The 20,451-nt window shown below is 40.0% G+C and overlaps 1 protein-coding gene and 1 pseudogene across 1 annotated transcript in view; one reads left to right on the plus strand and one right to left on the minus strand.

The window, feature by feature from the left end:
• LOC107535069 (chloride intracellular channel protein 1 pseudogene) overlaps positions 1-4,029 on the minus strand; it is a 34,249-nt pseudogene extending 30,220 nt beyond the window's left edge.
• The window catches only part of JMY (junction mediating and regulatory protein, p53 cofactor), a 66,887-nt gene continuing 50,395 nt past the window's right edge, over positions 3,960-20,451 (plus strand). Inside the window, exon 1 of the mRNA XM_087815431.1 lies at positions 3,960-5,309. Within this exon, the coding sequence (XP_087671557.1) occupies positions 4,269-5,309 (1,041 nt within the window). The 5' untranslated portion in view covers positions 3,960-4,268. The remainder of the gene's footprint in view (positions 5,310-20,451) is intronic.

Raw genomic sequence — 20,451 nt, forward strand, 5'->3', positions numbered from 1 at the left:
TAGTAATGGAGGCAATACACAGATAAGGTTACTAGGAGCTCAGACCCTTCAGAAGTGATGGTGTGGCAACCACCACCACATGAGCCACTGAAGCCAGCAGAGAAAGAGGGATGTTAGAACAAATGATGGAGGAGGGAGACAATGAGTATCGTTGTGGCCATGTGACCCACTGTACCACGGGAGCTATAGTTCATCCCTCTAACCTCCCTCTACTAAGTTTCCCCTCAGGAAGAGAGGCCCACCAGAGCACTGCAGGAACTGCTCCCCAAATGTGTTTTGAAGTGGATACAAGAGGCACATAAAGTAAACTGTGGCAGATGTGGAGATGCATCAATCAGATCCTCCTACAGGAAAGGACTCATTCCTCAGCTGCAAGGGATGTGGTTAGCTGACAGTCCCCAGCTGTTTGTGACTTTAGAATCAGCTTCAGGTTTTCATCGTATGGTTTTCTCAGGGTGGTTCCTAATCAATGACTGAGCAAGGCTTAACCATTTCCACTCAATGGAGGAACTTCTTTAAGAAACAATCTTTGCATCAGAGAAATGCAAATTAAAACCACAATAAGATATCACCTCACACCTGTCAGAATGGCTGCCATCAATAAATAAAGAAACAACAAGTGTTGGTGAGGATGTGGAGAAAAGGGCACCCTTGTGCACTATTGGTGGGAATGCAGGTTGCTGCAGCCACTATGGAAAGCTGTACGGATTGGGGCGGTGAACACACAATACAATATACAGATGTTGTATTATATAATTGTACACCTGAAACCTATATAATTTTATTAACCAATGTCACCCCAATAAATTAAACAATATAAAAGAAAACAGTATGGAGGTTCCTCAAAATATTAAAAACGAAACTGCCTTATTATCCAGCGATTCCACTTCTGGGTATATATCCAAAGGAACTCAAAACACTAATTTGAAAGAACATACGCACCCCTATGTTCATTTCAGTGTTATATGCAATAGCCTGAATATGGAAGCAACCTAAGTGCCCATCAATAGATCAATGGATAAAAAAGTAGTGCTACATATATGCAATGGAATATTACTTGGCCATAAAAAAGAATGAAATCTTACCATTTGTGACAGCATGGAGAGACCTAGAGGGTGTTATATTAAGTGAAATAAGTCAGTCAGAGAAAGACAAATACCTTATGATTTTACTTATAAGTAGAATCTAAATAACAAAATAAGCAAACAAAATAGAAACAGACTCACAGATACAGAGAACAGGCTGATGGCTGCCAGAGGGGAGGGGGGTTGAGGGCCTGGGTAAAAACAGTGAAGGGATTAAAAAGTACAAATTGGCAGTTACAAAAATAGTCCCAGGGATACAAAGTAGAGTCTAGGAAATATAGTCAATAATATTATAATAACTATGTACAGTGCCAGGTGGGTACTGTAAATATTGGGAGGAACACTGTAAAATATATGATTGTCTAACTACTATGTTGTATACCTGGAACTAATACAAAATAATATTGAATGTAAACTGTAATTGAAAAATAAAATAAATTTAAAAAACACACACAATCTTTGCTCTGGAACTCCAATCCTACTTCAGCCCTTTTTTTTTTCATAGGTGTCACACCACCCCCACCACCTTCTAATACATTTTGGCATTCCTGACTTTTCAGTGTCTGCTTCTGAGAGAATCTAAAGGCCCCTGAACTCCAATTGTTCCCTGCTCCCCGTCCTGGAATGTCTGACCTAACTAATCCAAACTATTTTCTCACATATAAAATTAAAGACTTATTCTTTTCATACCTACATTATATGATTATTATAGAGATAAAATAAACATATGCAGGAAAATGCTATTTGAAAATTGATATGTAAACTATTACCGTTTTTATTAAAAGACCTAAAGAGTTAAAGCATTTCCCAGATTACCTAACAATTAAGAGTAGTTAAAAAAAAATTCAAACACATAATCATTTTCAACTCCTTTCAAAGCTAGTATATTTGTTTTTTCTTATTCCCAGAGAGTAATTTATACACTCAGAGATCTTGTTTGACAATCAGATACAGACCTAAATAAAGAACTGTAGAGAACAACAGTAGCCTGCCATGGGAATTTTGGTTTGTTTCTTTTCATTTCTAGTGTAACAATTACTAAGATAGAGGAAACAAGAACCAGTGAAATAACCCTTTTGACAAAATGCAGTGGCCAGAGTATTGGGGGAAAATATTTAACACCCTAGTGGCCACCAGTCAATTTTCTTTAGCACTATTGTAATAAGACATAATTTTATATCTGTGAATAAAACTGCAATACATGTAAATAAAAATATTTCCTATAAACATATTCTTTTATTGTTCATTCTTATTCATACTTACCTATAATGTATTATAAGAAGAGACCTAGTGATCACATCATCACTTTTATCAGAAAAGTTTTTAGGAGTAACTTTTCAGCAGAAAAGATGAAAAACTTTTCTATAACATGCTACTGTTTGCTTAGATGGTGCCACATATTTGTGATGGGTCTTCCTTTTTCCTACCTTTTGAAAGGTGTATCTCTGACTTGCATTTGAGGGTCGACACAAGTTCAGTTACAAGCTTTGAAAATGTGCGGTTCCACATACAGAACTGCAAAAAGGTTGAAAAACCGAACCTGTTCCCTTTTTGCTCATCCTGCCCAAAGTGCCCCCTCCACCTTTCTGTCAAAGCAGATCCATAGGGTCTAAAACGTCCTGCTGAGTGACAGGGCTAACACCTTGGCTGTTCAGCCAGATGGCCCGACAACACTGAAGTAAAAGGCAGTGTAGCTGACAATGCCCGGTTATTCAAACGGTTTTGCATATATTTTTGAAACGTGTCTACACGTAAAAGAACAAATTCTCATTGTACTTTACTGCGAATGCACAATACCTGCAATAGGAATTGGACACGAATAGGAAAAAGAATGCCAATAACATGAACTGGATTATAAGACCCACTGGGACGTGTTAAGAATGTGTTTCATCACAGGTAGTACGAACAGCAGAATTCTTCAGATTTACATGATTTTTACTTCTGCACGTGCATCCTGGGAACTCTGACAACTGCACACACCTCTACAGGGCTCAGCCAGGGGTCTCCAAAGGAGGCTCACAGACCTACACAGTGATGAAACCTGAAGCCACAGAACACCCAAGAGCTTACACGTAAACGGTCACGCTATTAGGGCACGACTGAAATTTCGCTTAATGCTGCTTTGGTTTGGAGTTTTACTGGGATGTCTCTAGACGGTACTCTTTCATCCGTTAAGTTGGTGCCTCACGGGTGCTGGGGTAGAACCAGCCGTCTGGGGACGCAGAGCCGGCAGGGCCCGAGGGCCGGGGGTAGCGCTGCGCTGCTCCCAGGGCGGGACTCCGCCACCGGGACGCGGGCGGACTTACACGGCGGGCCTCCGAGCGGCTGGGCTCCGAGAGCTTTCAGTTCCTCCTCTTTGTTCCGCGTTTTCCCGGGGTCCGGAGGCGACCTGGCCGGCTAGACACACCTGTCGCTCTCCCCCCGCAGACCCCGCCGCGCGAGCCGCCGCCGCGGCCGGAGAGAGGAGGGCGCCGAGCCGACGGAAGGCGAGAATCCCGAGCGCGTCCGCTCGCGGGAGGGGCGGGAAGACGCCGAGGGGCGGCGCCGGCGCGCGCGGGCGGGGTGTGCGCGCCGCCGCGGCCGCGTCACCAGCGTGCGGCACGTGCCGGTGTTTACGTCCCTCGTGGAGCCGCCGACGTCAGCAGCCGAATGGTAACATTGTGGCGATACTGAAGCTCGGAGTTTAGGAGACGCGTCCATCCGTCAGGCGGCCCCGCGCGGTCGGGAAGAGGTGGAGGGGCGGAGAGATCGGCCCGGGCGAGCGGCCGAGACGCGCTCACCGCCGGCCCCAGTCGCCCACCGGCCTGCCCGGCCCCGCGGGACCCGCGCCTTACCTCCGGGCGCCACAGACGCAGCGCGGCGGCCTCGCGCGGGGGGCGGCCGGGGCGGGCGCGGAGCTGCCGCAGCGCCGGGCTTGTAAACAGATCCGGCCGCACGTGACCATGTGAACTACCTGTTCCAGGGACGCGTATTGTCTGTGTTTGCCGCGACCCGGTCCACAAAGGAGCGCGGCGGGTCCGAGTGCGGAGCGACGGGCGAGCGAGCGAGGAGAGCCGGCTGGGACGCTAAGATGGCTGAAGGCGCCCGGCGCGGGTGAGCGGGGGGCGCGGCGCAGCCAGCCGGTGAATCCTCGGGCGGACAGGACCAGCGTCGCCTCCCCCGCGGCCTGGCGCCGGAGCCACCATGTCGTTCGCGCTGGAGGAGACGCTCGAGTCGGACTGGGTGGCTGTGCGGCCCCATGTGTTCGACGAGCGCGAGAAGCACAAGTTCGTCTTTATTGTGGCCTGGAACGAGATTGAGGGCAAGTTTGCCATAACCTGCCACAACCGGACGGCCCAGAGGCAAAGGAGCGGCTCCCGGGAGCAGGCGGGGACGCGAGGGGGCGCCGAGTCTGGCGCAGCCGCGTCGGACGGGACCCGCGGGCCGGGCAGCCCGGCGGGCAAGGGGCGCCCGGAGGCCACCGCTTCTGCGGCTCTGGGGAGGAGTCCCGGGCTCCGGAGGAGCTCGGCCTGGGCGGAGGGCGGCTCTCCGCGGAGCACGCGCAACCTTCGGGGGGACTCGCTGCTGCGGAGTTCAGCGGGCAAAGGCGCGGAAAGCCCTCTCAGGAGCCCAGTGCGGGCCAAGTCCACCCCGGTCCGGAAGAGATCTGAAGGCAGAGATGTGGCGGGGGCCGCCGCTGCGGCAGCCCCTCCGGCGCCCAGGGAGGTCCCGGTGTCCTCGGTGAGGGTAGTGAGCGCCTGCGGGGCGGTCTCCGAGGAGATCGAGGTGCTGGAAATGGTGCGGGAGGACGAAGCGGCCCCGGCATCCCTGGTGCTCTTGGACCCCGAGCAACAGCCACCCACCACTGATCTGGAGTCCGCGGCCGAGGAGTGCAGCTGGGCCGGGCTCTTCTCCTTCCAGGATCTGCGCGCGGTGCACCAGCAGCTGTGCTCGGTGAACTCGCAGCTGGAGCCGTGCCTGCCCGTCTTCCCCGAGGAGCCGTCGGGTATGTGGACCGTGCTGTTCGGGGGCGCCCCGGAGATGACCGAGCAGGAGATCGACACACTGTGTTACCAGCTCCAGGTCTACCTGGGCCACGGCCTGGACACCTGCGGTTGGAAAATCCTCTCCCAGGTACTCTTCACTGAGACCGACGACCCCGAGGAGTATTACGAAAGCCTTAGCGAGCTGCGGCAGAAGGGCTACGAAGAAGTGCTTCAGCGGGCCAGGAAGCGCATCCAGGAGGTAAGTTTGCGCTTCAGCCGTAGCTTTTCGTTACTCATTACCAAAGGCTGGAGCCCCGGTCTAGGCTGGGCACATTTGGGACACTTGTTCCTAGGCAAGGGAGAGAGAAGACGATGGGTTCCTGTGACCTGTGTCCCCCTTCATTCCTTTCACTGATTGGAAAACTGGTTTTCCATAATTGGCCCTCTGCAGGACCTTTGATAAGCCTTTAGATCTCCTCCCCCGTTTATCATAGAGGTTCTACCTAGTAAGTGCTGTTTATGAACTGCCACTAAGGTTAAAGCCACTTTGAAAAAAGGCGGCCTGTAAATGTAAGCTAAGTGAGCATTTCTCTTTGCCCCTAAATCTCTTTCTAGCAATAATTACCCAGGTATTAACCCTGATGTTATTTCTTGGTGTCATGCTCATTTACTCAAAATAGTTTCGGAGTAAAGTTGATCCGCTTTTACCTCCACATGTAGTTTGGCAGCTTAGGCACATTTTAAATTCGTTGACCTCCAAATAAGTGGCCTGTGCAAATGAAGCACCAAGTGACAATTGGATGCAAATGTATTTTCAAAGGTTTTATACACACTTTAGGAATATCTCCAGTCCTTACAGATGGTTCATGTTTCACTCCTGTTTTAGGGAGAAAAAAATGCCCTGGTCAAGGAATGTTTAGTTTACTTATGTACTTAAGAGATAAGTAGTGCAGTGTAGTGCAGTATGGAGAAAAAGTTGGAGTGGGTATCGGGAGCTCTACAGTGCGTAAGATACATATACTTTGAGGTCATGCCTACTTTAAGCTTCTGAAAGAACTTCACTAAAAAAGTATTTTCAGATATACTCAGTTTCCTCTAATGGACACTAAAAGATACTTTTTCAGAGCAGTTTATTATTTTTAGTATCAGTACCAGTTGAGGTTGGACTTGGGGTAGGGAAATGCCCCTTTTTATGGTGTTTATATTTCTGCCATTGTGTTGTCATCTGTCAACCTTATATATATAATACTCGAATCCTTCTATTGAAGCTAGGAAGCTAGAGCCTCCTGGTTTCTTAGAGTATGGTTTTTCTTTGCTAGACTTGAGGATTTAGGAAATAATTCTTTCTCACTTATCCTACAGTGCTCTCTTACAACTTACTGAATCCAGGTTTTCACTCCTTCCGGTTTATTTTATGCTAAACATCACCCACCTGTAATATGATCCTAGAGTTCCAGGATTTTTATTTCCTTTGGTATCATCTCCTTTCTGGAGTCTGTTCTACCTAAGATTGTTTTTTGGAAGGAAGTGACAGAAAGCTTAAGTGGCCACATATATTCTCTTTAAAGAATATTTTGCTAATGTTGACCCTTATTTCTTTGAAATTCCAAGGAAAAAGTGCTTCTTTCTCTTACTCCATTTACAGATATATACTATACTGTTTTTAAGAAAAGATTGTATTTTTTTAATCCCTAAATCATATAGGTATGCCTGGTTTTAAATTTATTGATACTCAGAAAAAGTAATTTTGTCTTTTTAAAATTCAAATTGGGTAAAAAATGAGGGCTGCCAAAAGTATAGTTAATTACAGTTTTCTAGAGCTCTTTCATGTGGGGAGGGTGTTACATTTTTTTAAATAAATTTTTTTACTAATTAAGGTTATATTTACCGTAATATTTTATTCTGTTTAACAGAAAATTTTAAACTATTAAAGAGAATTTTGTGTTTTGGGAAACACTTTAAAATAAATAAAATTTATTATAAATTTATTGAATATTCACTTTAAAATAAATAAAATTTATTATAAATTTATTGAATATTAAATACATAAACTTTTGGTGCTTTATTTAGTTTACTTGAATAGTATTTAAAAAACAGCTGTCAAGGAAATAAACAGGTTTAGTTATAATGTCCACCCTGATTTCTATTGGAAGATCCTGTTGAAATTATGAGGCTAAGGGGGGGGAAACGGTGCTGTGATTAATTAGTGATGTCTGCCATGAGCATGATAGTGGGGATGTATAACACCAGCCAGGTTTTTTTGTTGTTATTGTTCCCCAGCTGTTTAAATTCTTTGCTGTCTTAATAGTTTGCAGTAACATTTTTTTTATGTAGGTGAAATCTTTATAGAATGTTTGATTTTTGTATTACTGATTCTGTTGAGTTTAATAATTACATCTAATTCAATGTTTTTGTATTTCCAATTTTCAGGTTGACATAACTTGTGTAATTGGCTCTAGTTTTTCAAACTAGGTGTATTTGGTAAATCAAACACATTCCTAGGTATATGTTGCTTAGAAAATTTAGTTGTTCAGTCATATTTTTCCTTTAATTTCTATGAATCTATTTTCTGGTCCCTTTTTCTACAGAATTACTTTTCCTGTCCATTTAAAGGTTTCAGCTTAAAGACCACGCCTGTTTTTGTTCAAAATGGTCAGTAAATTGTTGGAAGGCATTTTTTTGTTTTTGTTTTTTAATAGAACAGACTGTGCAAATAGATTATAAACTTTTCTAGGTCACTGACCTTGACAATATCTTGGAATTCTCTTCTTTGGCACCCCCTAGTTCAGGGCCACACATCTTGTGAGCACTCTTAATACTAGTGGACAAAGGACACCAGAGTTTGTTTTTAGTGTTGCAAGAATATAAAGGGTTTGGAAGAACTGTCCTGTTAATGTAAAGTTGCGAGTAAATAAATTTTTATAAAATGATAAGTGTAAATTTCTTGAGACCATGCTATTGAAAACTAGGAGAAAAATCTCTTAAAACTGTAAATGACTTCCTAAACAAGGGGTCTTTATCTGGGGTTGGTGAATTCCCTGTAAATTGAAGGAACTATATATATGGACTTTAATGGGCATGTAAAATTTTATATGCATAAGCATGTTTTCATTTTTGGAGAGAAAAAATTTTTCAAACTCTTAAAAGTGTTTTTCAAAAAGAGCTTTAAAACCACAATTGTAAACTAGCACCCATGGCTGCTGTGCTTTGTAAACTCTACTGGAGTTTAATTTTGGGAATACACTTATGATTAAATATAGGTCATAAGAAGTACTCCTATGTCCTTGTCTTGTGAAATATTGAAGTATTAAACCTTAGGTTCTCTGCTAAAAGTTTTTGTTAATGATTCACAAATTTGGTCATCTGACTGGAAATAATAGTTTGGGAGGAGCTGCAATTTATACAGTACTGAGAACTTATTTTTAGCTTACATACAAATTGTATACTGTTTAGGACCTCAATCTTGACTACAAATGAAACGTGAAATTTATTATAAGGTAAGTCTGTCTTGGACTTTTACAAGGGTTTACAGTAAATAGTGCTATTTATACAGCAGACACTCAATCCCTAAGTGAATCAAGTGCCACCAAGGTCTCTTGGAATGGTTTCAGCAGTAGCCCTGGTTGTTGGTCTGAGCTGAGGATTGTATTATAGTGTGTGTGCATGGGTGGTCCATACTGTGGCTTACCTTTGATGACTTAGGTTTTGTAAATAATGGTTTCTGTATAAGGACAATTCTTGAAATTATTATTTGTGGTTGTTTAGGTAATAAACCTTAATAACTATGATGGAAGGCTTGATTAAGATCTATAAATCACTGTTCACTTTGGAATTTATTATGTTTGTAAAACTGTCCTCAATTCTAACTTCTTTTCAGTTGAAATCGCTGTTTGAGAGCAGCATGTGTTTTCAAAAGTAGCCATCCACATAAGGCACACACAGTAAGCAGAGCCTACCTAGGGGGTAGAGTCAGAAGGACCTGGATTTGAATATGGACTTACCACTTCTTTAACCTGCTTAGTTATTTAAACTCTTAGAACAGGGAAATGGAGAAAATGCTTAAAGGATATCTTAAGATTTAATTAAGACAGTATGAAAAAGTGCCCAACAGTGTGTCTGGTAGTTATAAAGGAGACTTCCAAGAAGTGCTAATGGTCTCTTTCATGTCATAAGGATTCTCTAGAGTTTTCAACTCAGTACTTCTTTCAGGGAATGGAATTTATTGGCCTCTTAGGTATTGGGTGCTTCACATTTTCCTTGCATCCTCCCCACTGTTTCTTGAGCTAAGTGGTGTTTTGTTTTGTTTTTACCTATTTTCCTGAAGCAGAAGTTGAAATTTAAAGATGTTACACAGATTCCGTCAACGTTAAACAGCTAAGGAGTGACCATACTCAGATTTAATCCTAGATTTGTCTTAATCCAAATGTGTGCCTTTTCTGCCATTCCTACTTTTCCTAAAGACATTAGAAGGGATGTCAGTCTCCATTCCTGAGAATAGAAGAGTGCCGATATATAAAATTCTAGTAAGTTCAATAATGACTTTTAAATTAAGATAACTCACGTGTTTTATTTCAAATTAATTATGATAGACATGTGGGGCAGAGTCTGCATGTTGTATTTTAGAAGAAAGAGTTTGCCTGGGGTGCAAGGATGGATTTATGTTAAGACAAGGGTGCCCAATCACTGTTTTCCTTTGTATCTTAAAATGACAGCTATAAACAACTCTTGACTTCTGAGGTTATTTAACAGTTAACAGAAGGGGCAAGGAGCTCTAAGAAGACTGTTTACTTAGCACCTCTCCTCTCAATTATGACTCTCCTAAGTTTTCTGGAAAACCAAGATTAATTATAAAACTCTGGAGACTTGATGAAATCCCAGCTATATACATTAGAGAAGTGACAGTGTTTTAGGAGCCCTAGGATGCCGTCTATTATTGGGTCAGTGAGCCATGACCCATGATTAGCTAGGTATAAATAGCAGAAGCAGGCCAGGGAAGGACAGAATGTAGTTGCAGTGGAGAGAGCTGTTCTGCCTGTACATTCCCATAAAAATGGTGCAGACTGCTGTCTTACTGTAAAACACAGTTAAGGAAGAATGGAGCTAAGTAAATTTTGTGGGATTCTTGAGAGTTATGATGAAAGACTTGAAAGGTGGAAATCGTTAAAATAATGACTTAAGATACTAATCATTTTCTTCAGTCCTGTGCTCAAATAAACTTTTGGTCATTTTTCATATTACCGAAAAAAGTATAGAAAAAAAAGAATATCTGCCTCTGGGTTAGCACTTCTGTAAAGCAGAAATATGGGGGCTGGTGACAGGATAGCAGTTTTCCTGATAACTAATTTATGTGGTGGTTTTTCTGCCTGCTGTTTAACATCACATGATGCCCCAGTCCACCAGATATTTCACCGACTTGAAATTGGGCGTTTCCTTCTTGATAAAACAAGATCATGTTGGACAGACACTTTAGTGAGTACAGGGGGGGGGAGGGTGTGTGTGTGTGTGTGTGTGTGTGGAAGGGAGGTGAGCGAGAGGTTTAGTTTGTTGGGCATAATTGCTGTATGTTTGAATCAGCAAGCTTCACTCCCCAAATGTTCATGTAACTTTAATCAGTTTCTCACTGTTCTCCATTGCTGCTTTATTTGACCTTTCATTGACTGTAGAATATTATTGGAAATGGGACTTAAAAGCACAAGATGGCTTTGCACAGATGGTTAAATATATGTCTGCCTTTTTTTTAATGAGATGTTTCTTGTGGCTTCTTTTACTCAGTTTTAATAGGCCAGAATCTGCTTCCTCTGAATCTGACCTATTCCCTCATTTGATAGGAGAAAAATTAAGTTGCAAGGATAAGAGGCATCAGCAGTGAAGACTAAATAATAATTCTTGGTGCTTTTGGGGTGGGGGGGGTGTGGTAAAAGTGGTCAAGTTCATTTGGCTTTTCAAGCTTCTTGTAGGGGACAGTAAATACCAAGTAGCCTTAACACAATATCTAAGTTATTAAAACTAGAGAAGGGTTCATTCAGCAAAAAGCTAGAAAATTTTGTGAGTTTTCTTAAATGTGGAGAATTGCCTTTTTATGCTTGTCCTTGAATTTAAAGTTTTATATGGTCATAATTACATATGATAGACTCTTTTCAGATTGTTCAAGGTTTCGTAGAATAGGCTATGAAATTAAAAGAGGCCTGATGGGCTAGACATTTATATAGAGGAGAATGGTCTTAAGAGTAAATGTATTGAGTTCCTTTAATAATTTGGGGTTTTATTTGTAACTTTAAGGTTTGAGGGTGATGGCTTGGGGCTTACTTTATTCAACAAATAGTGCTTTCAAGTAATGTGGGCACTGGGAGAAGACAGTGATGGACAAGAATGGTCATTTTCTTTGTGGAAGTAAAATTGTTATCAGGTCATCCTGATGGTAGGAATTAGTTGAGGCAGGGTACTTTTTAAGAAGCATCTCACTACACTGTCATTAATTAGTGCTTAGAGGAAAGAAAATTTATTGGACATGGCTAAGGAAAATCTGTGATTTTGTTCTAATTCTGATACTAGTTGCTTGGTCTTAAGGTTGTCACTTACCATCTGGCTTGAGTTTCTTGTTTGTACAGTGAAGTTACAGTGTCCTTTTTAAGGATTTTAGGGTAGTTTATAGGCACAGTGTGGCAAGGATTGGGACTTGAGCCTCTTGTTTTATGTGCTTGTGTCCAGGTTTGGGTCTCCCTGCAATAGTGTGACTGTTCAAGCACTTCTAATGTTGCTAGAGTTTTTAAGCTTTAAAAAAATCCCTAATTTATTTTTTGGATGCAGAGGACGTTAGAAGAGGGCAGGAGTAGTGTTTCTTCCTGTTTTTGTGTCTATCTTGTCCTCACTTTATCCTTAGCTGTACTTGAAGGTTTTTTGTGTTCTTTCCTCTATGGTTCCAGTATTAAAACTGCTTTTCCCATCAGTTTTTGATAACTTGTTGAAGTTATACTAACAAAATGAATGTTGAATTACTAAAATTATTTCTCTAAGCCTTTCTTCCTCTTCACCTCCTATCTAGGTGAGTGTCCTCTGTGGACACTAACAAGACCTCACTGGAGTGACCTATGTGTAGAGAAGTATATGAGGCTGTAGTTTCCAATAATTACAGTAGCCTTTATTGAATGCTTCCTGTTGGTCAAGCACTGCGTGGAGATCTTTAAATATATTATCTCAGTTTTCATGTAGATAGAAGTTAAGAGGTAGGTTTCAAGTGAGTTAGTCCTGGCTCTCCTACTTACTAGCTTTGTGAATTCGGACCTGCCTAGTTTTCTACAGTGCCTTAGGTCCTCATCTGTGGAGCGAGGGGAATAATACTGCAGCCTCATCGGGGGTCTTGAAAATGGGTTTTATGTAAAATGCTTAGAATAGTAAATACTTGGTAAGTGGTAACTCTTACTTACATTCATCTTCATATCTACCTTAGAGGTAGGGATTTTGCACTAGAGGAAATAGGTTCAAAGAGATCAGATAAATTTGCCTGAGATAACATATCTAATATGCAGAACCTGGTTCAAATCCAAGCCTGACAGATTCCTGCCTGCTTTCTTAACCATTGGACTGTCTTCATCCCTATAGAAAGGGAGTGAGGCTGGACAAAAACATTAACACTGGACAAAAACATTAACAGTGACTGGCTGATGACTGTTTTTGATAAACCTTGATTACGCACATATACTGTAATCAACAATGTTGTCTGTGATTAGAGAACCTTGAAATCCCAAAGGAGGCTGATTTAAATTTGTGCCTGCATGTATGATACATAAAGCTCTAATGTGAGACAGAATGCATGTCGTTCTTATACAGACTCATTTATAAAAATATACTTTTTTAGAACCACAGGAAGAGTAAATGTTATACTGATGTTTAAATATTCTATGTAAATTCTATTTTATATTAAACTTGCTAAGGGTGAGTTGGTTTGGACTGGGCGATAATTTTCCTTCAAAGTCTTCACAGATATGTCTTACTTTAAAGAAACTTATTTTCTTCCCAAAACATTTCCAAATACTACCCCCCACCCTGAGAGAACCTAGGGCATTTGATACATTCTAAGCTAAGATCTAAAATCTACCTCCTCCCTCTCACTGTTTATTCCCATTTTTAAGTAATTTATAACATCAAATAGTCAATATTATTCTACCCTTCCCCTCATAATATTACTAAATAAATGGCTAAATTTTTCTGGCTTAGGTGGGAGAGGAAGGCAGTTAAGGGTGTTAACGTCTTATTTTTAATTTGGAAATCCTGCCTCTTTTTTTTTTCTTTTATATTAGGTCATGTGAATTTTGGTATTGGGGTTGCTAAATGAAAATGAAAAGGTTACAACAGGTAAGGTTAAAGAAATGAAGGATTAAGAGAGAAAGGGGGCTAGAATTAACTTTAGAGTAGCAATATTTAAACTTGAAAAATTAGTGGGAATGAATAACATTCATTATTTTAGTAAAAGTAAATTATATGCCAACTCACAGTGAAGCATGTGTAGATCCTTGTAAATAGTGTGTTATAAAGTTTCTGGCTCCCTAGAGGGCCTTGGATTTGCTTCTTGAACAGGTTTTACTCTATATGTGGAGCCTTGTGAGACCTAAAACTTGAAATAAGACTATTTCATTTTTTCTTTTTAATAGAACTTGCCTTTCTTTTAAGTGCTGGCATTTCTGACCTGTATTTTATTTTGTTTTTGTTTTCTGACCAGCATTTTAATACTTGCTCTTGCAAAATGTTGTATGCTAATATTTTTCATTGTACTTGTACAAATTTACCTCTATTTTGGGTAGTCATTTTTGTGGGTTGTGTGGTTAAGAAGTCCAACCGCCACTTAAAATATTGTCCTTATGGGGGAAAGAAACCACAAATGTGCTTTTATGGTACAACATGTTTAATAATCAGTGTTTCTCTCCATCTTTATTTAGTATGTTTTTCAAAGGATTCAGGATTTTATTTCTTATTTAAAGAATTTAGATTACTTTCCTAGGCTGATTTTTTGTGTGTTTTTTAAGAAGTCAATTTATTTGAAAATTGCCATTCATGTTTGGTTGGGAAGGGATGGAAAATTAATGTGTTTTAAGACAGTTGGGCATACCTTTGGTGTTTTTTTTTAATTATAAATAATGTAATTTTATTCTATAGATAAAGTATTGGATTTTGTAAGTGTTCTTATTACAGGGAAGGCCAAGCACTTTGGGGTACGGGGTCTAGATGGTTAAGGTAGATTTTGCTTTATCTCGCCTTTGAATTGTTTATATAAATACAGGTAAGCTGGCTAACTGAACCAGTCTTATAATGTTCACTTTCTGAAATGTGAAGCCATTTGTATAAAATATGTGCCAGGCTTACCCCAGTCCTTACGAAGAACAGCACTGTAATTGCAATTTGTTTTTTCCTGGAGATAACCCTAAACCCCTTTTGTAGCTTAATGACTTGGAAAGGATAGCAGGGCTGGGTACATTGCAGTATCTGAGCGACCCCTTAGCCAGATGGAGCGGACGATAGAGTAATTGGCAGAGGGAGGGTTGCAGCACATTGCTGTTGTGCCACAGGTCATGATTTTTGGAGATACAGTTTTTGAGTTTTTATAAATTGTCGATTCTTATTTGTTTCCTATATAATATATGAATAGGTTGTTTTAAAAACTGGTGTTTTATTCTGTATAAGTGCGTGTGCCCCTGGCATCTTAAGATAGAAAGTTGTACTTTCCTTCTGCCCTGTGGCCATCCCTCACCCCAAAGCTCTAGTCCTGCATTTCCAACTGTCCTTTATACCGCATGTCCTGATGTTCTATTCATTTCATTTATCCAGAGCACAGTCTCCACCTACCATCCCTGATTTGGTCTGTGGCTCTATCTGGTGCAGCCGCTTTTAATCTGAACCTTTGCAGAATCCCTGGAAATGCTTCGCTCCCATTAATTCTCAGAATTACTCAGTTCTTCCAAATCCGGTGTTTGTTGGTTCTGATTATGATACATGACCAGTTTTGCAAGTGTTTTCAACGTTGGCAAACAACACTGGGTTGTATGTACGCCTTGATTTGTAAATGCATACTGATTCAGAAATGTTAAATACAATTTTTGAACTGAAGAACTGGGGAATGACACTCAGCATTAGTTACTGCTTTCCCATGTTGCTTGTGCAGCCATCTTAGCTTAATATCTCACTGTTTCATCCCTAGACTAGTTTTAGCATTCTTCCAGTGTCTTCCTTGCAATATAGACTTTCTGTACTTTGCTCCCAAACACACACACACACCAGTGAACTTTTAATCTTGCAGAGTGTAGACAGAGTCCAAATCCCTACCACTCGGGGTCATTTGGGTTAGCCTGCCAGCCACTCTTTCTCTTCCCTACATGAACCTTTCATTATCGTAGCCAAGCTCTTTAACTGTTGTTCGTGAAACTCACCATATACCGTGTTCCATTGTACAGGACCCTCTCCTTACCCCATGTCTTGCTCTTTTTGCTTATCTAGGTTCCACCTTTCTTACTGGGGCCAGATCAGATGCCTGTCCTGTTTCTGACCATTGTCAGAAATTCAGAGAATATAGAGGCCTTAAGTTATGTACGGCTCATACCATCCATAAGTGGTACCCTGTGTTTTTCTCTTTATGGGGACCCCTCCTGCCCTTTAAAATACATTGTAAGTCCCTAAGAGACAAAGATGGATTTTGTTGTTGTGTTTCTAATGCCTCAAATGCTCTAGTGCTTCTTTACACAGTTAGGTGTTCAGCAGATGTTCTTCGATCTGTTTTTCAAAGTTGGTTTCTGTACATTACATGTTGGCATGTAGCTAACATTTTAACTAAAAGCATGTATTTCCCCACGAGTAAAATGAAGTCTAATTTACCACTTATATAGAAGTAAAGAATCTGAAAACCAATTTTTAAAATATCAGAATGAGTCGTTGTCACTGGCCCTTAAATCCAGTCTAAAATTGGATTTCAGCCTTAACAGTTATTAACAAATAATGATTAACATAGAAATAACATAAAAATTATTGAACAGATTTACAAAACAAAAACAGAGTTGAGCAGTGTGCATTGTGAATGTGGAAAACTTGTGTGTCATTGGTCCTTACTAGTCAGTTGAGGAAGCAGACCTGGTAGATCTAAGGTAGATCCCAGGGCCGCAGATCCAGTTTCATTGCTAGGATAGCCCTCTCCCTTTTGAGCCACCTCAGTGCTAGTCCTGACTTACCCCTTTTCATAATTATTTTCCTATCTTGATATTAATGGTGAAGATATTATTTGTGGATTATGTTGTTTCTTAAACATCTTCCTAATTAATGAAAAATATAAGAAGACATTCAGTCTTGGGTTTGACACATTAAAGATGGAAAGAAGTTTATGAAACTAGGCATAAGAGAGTTTAGCTTCTAAATTTTATATCTAGGACTTCAAAAATTATTCCAAGATCTTCAAGGATAGTAGCAGTCTTATAATCATGATGTCAGAGAAATGACCCTTGAACTAACTCTGGTTGGCAAGGTGCAGGATGGGGACTCCATAATTAAGCACAGTAGGTGTCTTCCTGTCCTATATTTGTAATGGGTTACTGGGTTAGAAACCAAGTTGAATAGCACTGGGGAAAGGAGTAAGTGGCACAGGCTGGTTTTGCAGTTTTCTCTGTTGCAGTGATTATAATAGGGTCATGGAAAAATGTTTTTAACTGTTGTCGTTGACTCCTTTAAGAACCTGATAAAAGTTGGGGTGGGGGGGGGTGTTGTGGGTCCTTGCCCTAGAGAAATTTTGTAACAAGCAGAGCTTTGTTTCAAGAATCAATAATTGAGACCTCGTAGGTTAAGAGCCTAGTCTTATCAGGATTAAATCAGGGAGGCAAAAAAGGTATCCAGAGAACAAAATGATTTTCTAAAATTGCATGAGATATGTGTCAGCTTTTGAGCAGGAATAATTCCACCCTTCACTTTCTAGGCCCCTGTCCCCTGCCTGTCCCTTCTTTCCTCTGCATCTCTGTATTGTGACCTTTATATTATGTTGGTTGTACTCGAGCCCTTGTGAAATCATCCTTTGCAGGCATGTTGTATTCTCATGCAGATCCATCTACATTCTAACTCAGTTCATGTCCATCAGTGAGTCTTCTCAAATTTAGCAAATCTCCATTTTCCACATTTTAAATTAGGCTTTCCCAAAAATCCTTAATCCCAAATAATCCAACTCACTTTCCAATTTCTTTCTACTCTTTTTTTATGTGAATTATTTATAGCACTTCACACATTTTGCAGTTTATATGACCTGAAATGTCAGCAGCTCAAGTTTATTTCCTGGATTTCGTCAGTTTGGATTAGCAAAATAGAAAATTAAATTATATTATTATAACAGGTTAGTGGTTTATAGGAAATGGTTTAGACTAAAAAGTCTAATGCTTATTAGTAAACTACATCTTTTGAAGTTTTAAAATGCATTTCCTTTACTAAGATTATTTGCAGATACTTAGATTAAAGTAGATCGCCAACTGAAGCTATAATTGGTTTTAAGGTAATCTAACATTGGAAAAGCATGAAACTTTATAGCAAAGAAGACAAATTAATAAATTAGCAGTGTTAGGTGAGATGCCTTGGGCTTCTCTGCAAGAGTATTAAGTTTAGTTGCTGCATAATAGCTTTGTTAAGTACTGTACTGTTCTGTTTGAGAATAAAAGGCATGTGGGAAATAATGTATGTGTTAATATTTGAAAAGAATAACTGATTTTCTTGTTGATAGCACACAGTTGTGTAGAGTGGAATTGTGACTTAATAAACATATAGTGACTTGATTTTGTGTTGGCAGAAAATAGTATCTAAACTGGTGTTACAGTTACTTCAGTGTCTCTGTAAGAAGAGCTCAAAGAAACAGTGTCTGAGGATTGCCTTCCTTTTGAGTCAGGGCATTTGATCACTTGTAAATGACTCTGGGGAACTTTATAATTGAGAAATGTTGCTACTGTTTTGTTTTTCCCCCTCATTCTTTTAACAGTTCTTCTATTCCTAAAACTTCGTAGAAAATCGCTCTTGAAAGAGTTCCATTTTCAAGGGGAATAAAAGATAAAGGGCTTCTGTGAATGTACATTTTCTTGTAAGGAGAGAATTTATTGCCTTTAAAACTATAAAAGGATAGCTTATAATTCATTATAAGGACTATAATTGTGGCTTTTTTTTTTAAAAAAAGTTTTTTTGTTCTAGCCTTTCTTAATCTGGTTATGATGTTTCTGATAGCTGTAGTCTTGATGTGGTAAAGCTGTGTTGGAAGTCAGTACCTTTGCCACCAGTTAAAACTAATTTCTGGGACTTGAGCAAAGTGCTGTCATTATAAATTGATCATTCATACAGCTGCTATTCCTTTCATAATCCTACATTTCAATTGTAGCTTAACATAGCTGATTCAACACAAGACTTACCTATTTATGAATAATAGGTAGGTAGGCACAGAAAGAGAAACATGTATTATTTTCTTATTTCTTATACTTTATCTTTTGGAAAAGTTGTATGCGTAAGCCAAAATACCTTTGTGTGTGGGGAATTGGAGAAGGGGTTAGAGAATAAAACCTTTCTTAAGATGTGCAGTTAGTCAACAGGCACATGAAAAGATGTTCAACATCACTAATTATTAGGGAAATGCAAATCAAAACCATGAAATATCACCTCATACCTGCTAGAATGGCTATTATAAAAAAGATTAGAAATAACAAATGCTGGAGAGGACGTGGAGGAACGGGAACCCTGGTGCACTGTTGGTGAGATTGTAAGTTGGTGCAGCCACTGTGGAAAATGGAGGTTCCTCAAAATGTTAAGACTAGAACTACCATATTATTCAGCAATTCCACATCTGGTGTTTATCTGAAGAATATGAAAACACTAATTTGAAAGATAATATGTACCCCTGTGTTCACTGCAGCATTATTTATAATAGCTAAGATACGGAGACAACCTGACGGTCCATGGGTAGAATGGATAAGGAATAGACACAATGTTAAAGATGTGGTGTATGCAGTTAACCCTTGAACAGCTTGGGTTTGGGCTGCACAGCTCCTCTTATAGAAGGGTTTTTTTCAATAAATGTACAATTGGCCCTCCACATCCCTGGGTTTCAAATCTGTACATTCAACCAGCCACAGATCAAAACAGGATTTTTCATCTGAGCTTGGGAATCTGCCTATAGAGGGCCAACCTAAGTATACATAGGTTTTCAACTGCATAAGGTCTGTGCCCCTAGCCCCCACATTGTTGAAGGGTTAACTGTGTATACAATGGAATGCAACTCAGCCATAAGAAAGATGAAAGATTGCCATTTTCCACAATGTGGATGGGTTTTGAGGGTATTATGCCGGGTGAAGTAAATCAGGCACAAAAGAACAAAAACATGATTTCAATAAAACAAAAAGAAACAAAAGAACAAAACCAAACAAAAACAAACTCATGGGCTGGTGGTTACCAGAGGGGAGAGACAAAATAGGTAAAGGGAATCAAATATATGGTGATGGTGGAAACTGGAGCTTTGGTGGTGAGCACACTATAGTGTATACAGATATCAAATTATAATGTACACCTGAAACTTATGTAAAGTTACCTCAATTTAAAAACACCACCACCTTCCTTAAAAAAAAAAAATGTATGTATTTACTTGATATGATTGGAAAAAGTATAATCGAAATGTAAATCTTTTCTCCTCTGACCCTCATTCCCTTGTCTATGGTTCCCCTTGTCAAAGGTAACCACCCGAAAGAGTTTCTTGTGTGTTTTCAGATTCAGTCACATATACAAAGATATATAGGACATTGACACTCCCTACTTTTTAAACAATTCCAATGACAGCATACTATATGCTCTAGTATACATCTTGGGTTTTTTTTCTCTTAACAGGCTGTGTGTTTTTTAGGGCTAAATAATACTCTACTGAATGGATTTGTTTTGATACATGGGTTTTTTTCCCCCCTGATCTTTTGCTTTTGCTATTAAAATACTGTATCTTTTCTCACACGTGAAAGTATATCTATAGGATACTTTTTAAAAATATATATATATCTTTATTGATTTCAGAGAGAGAAAAGGAGAGGGAGAGAGAGACATAGAAACATCAATGATGAAAGAGTCATTGTTCAAGCCCACAACCGGGGCATGTGCCCTGACCAGGAATCGAACCCCAATCACCTGGATCCTAGGTCGAGGCTCAACCGCTGAGCCACACCCAGCCCGGCAGGGATACATTTTTAAAAGAGGAATTGCTGCGTCAAAGAGAATGTGCATTTTGTTTAAATTGCTTTCTGGTTTTATCTCCTTTTCAACACAAAACTATTTTCAAAACCTTTTTTATTTTATCCATGGGAAGTTTTGGTTTATAATTTATTTTGCAATTCTCTTATGAGTGAGTCTTTATTTGTTCAGGAGTCATTTCT

This window comes from Miniopterus natalensis, chromosome 3 (assembly GCF_054644295.1).
Source record: "Miniopterus natalensis isolate mMinNat1 chromosome 3, mMinNat1.hap1, whole genome shotgun sequence".
NCBI classification, from domain to species: Eukaryota; Metazoa; Chordata; class Mammalia; order Chiroptera; family Miniopteridae; genus Miniopterus; species Miniopterus natalensis.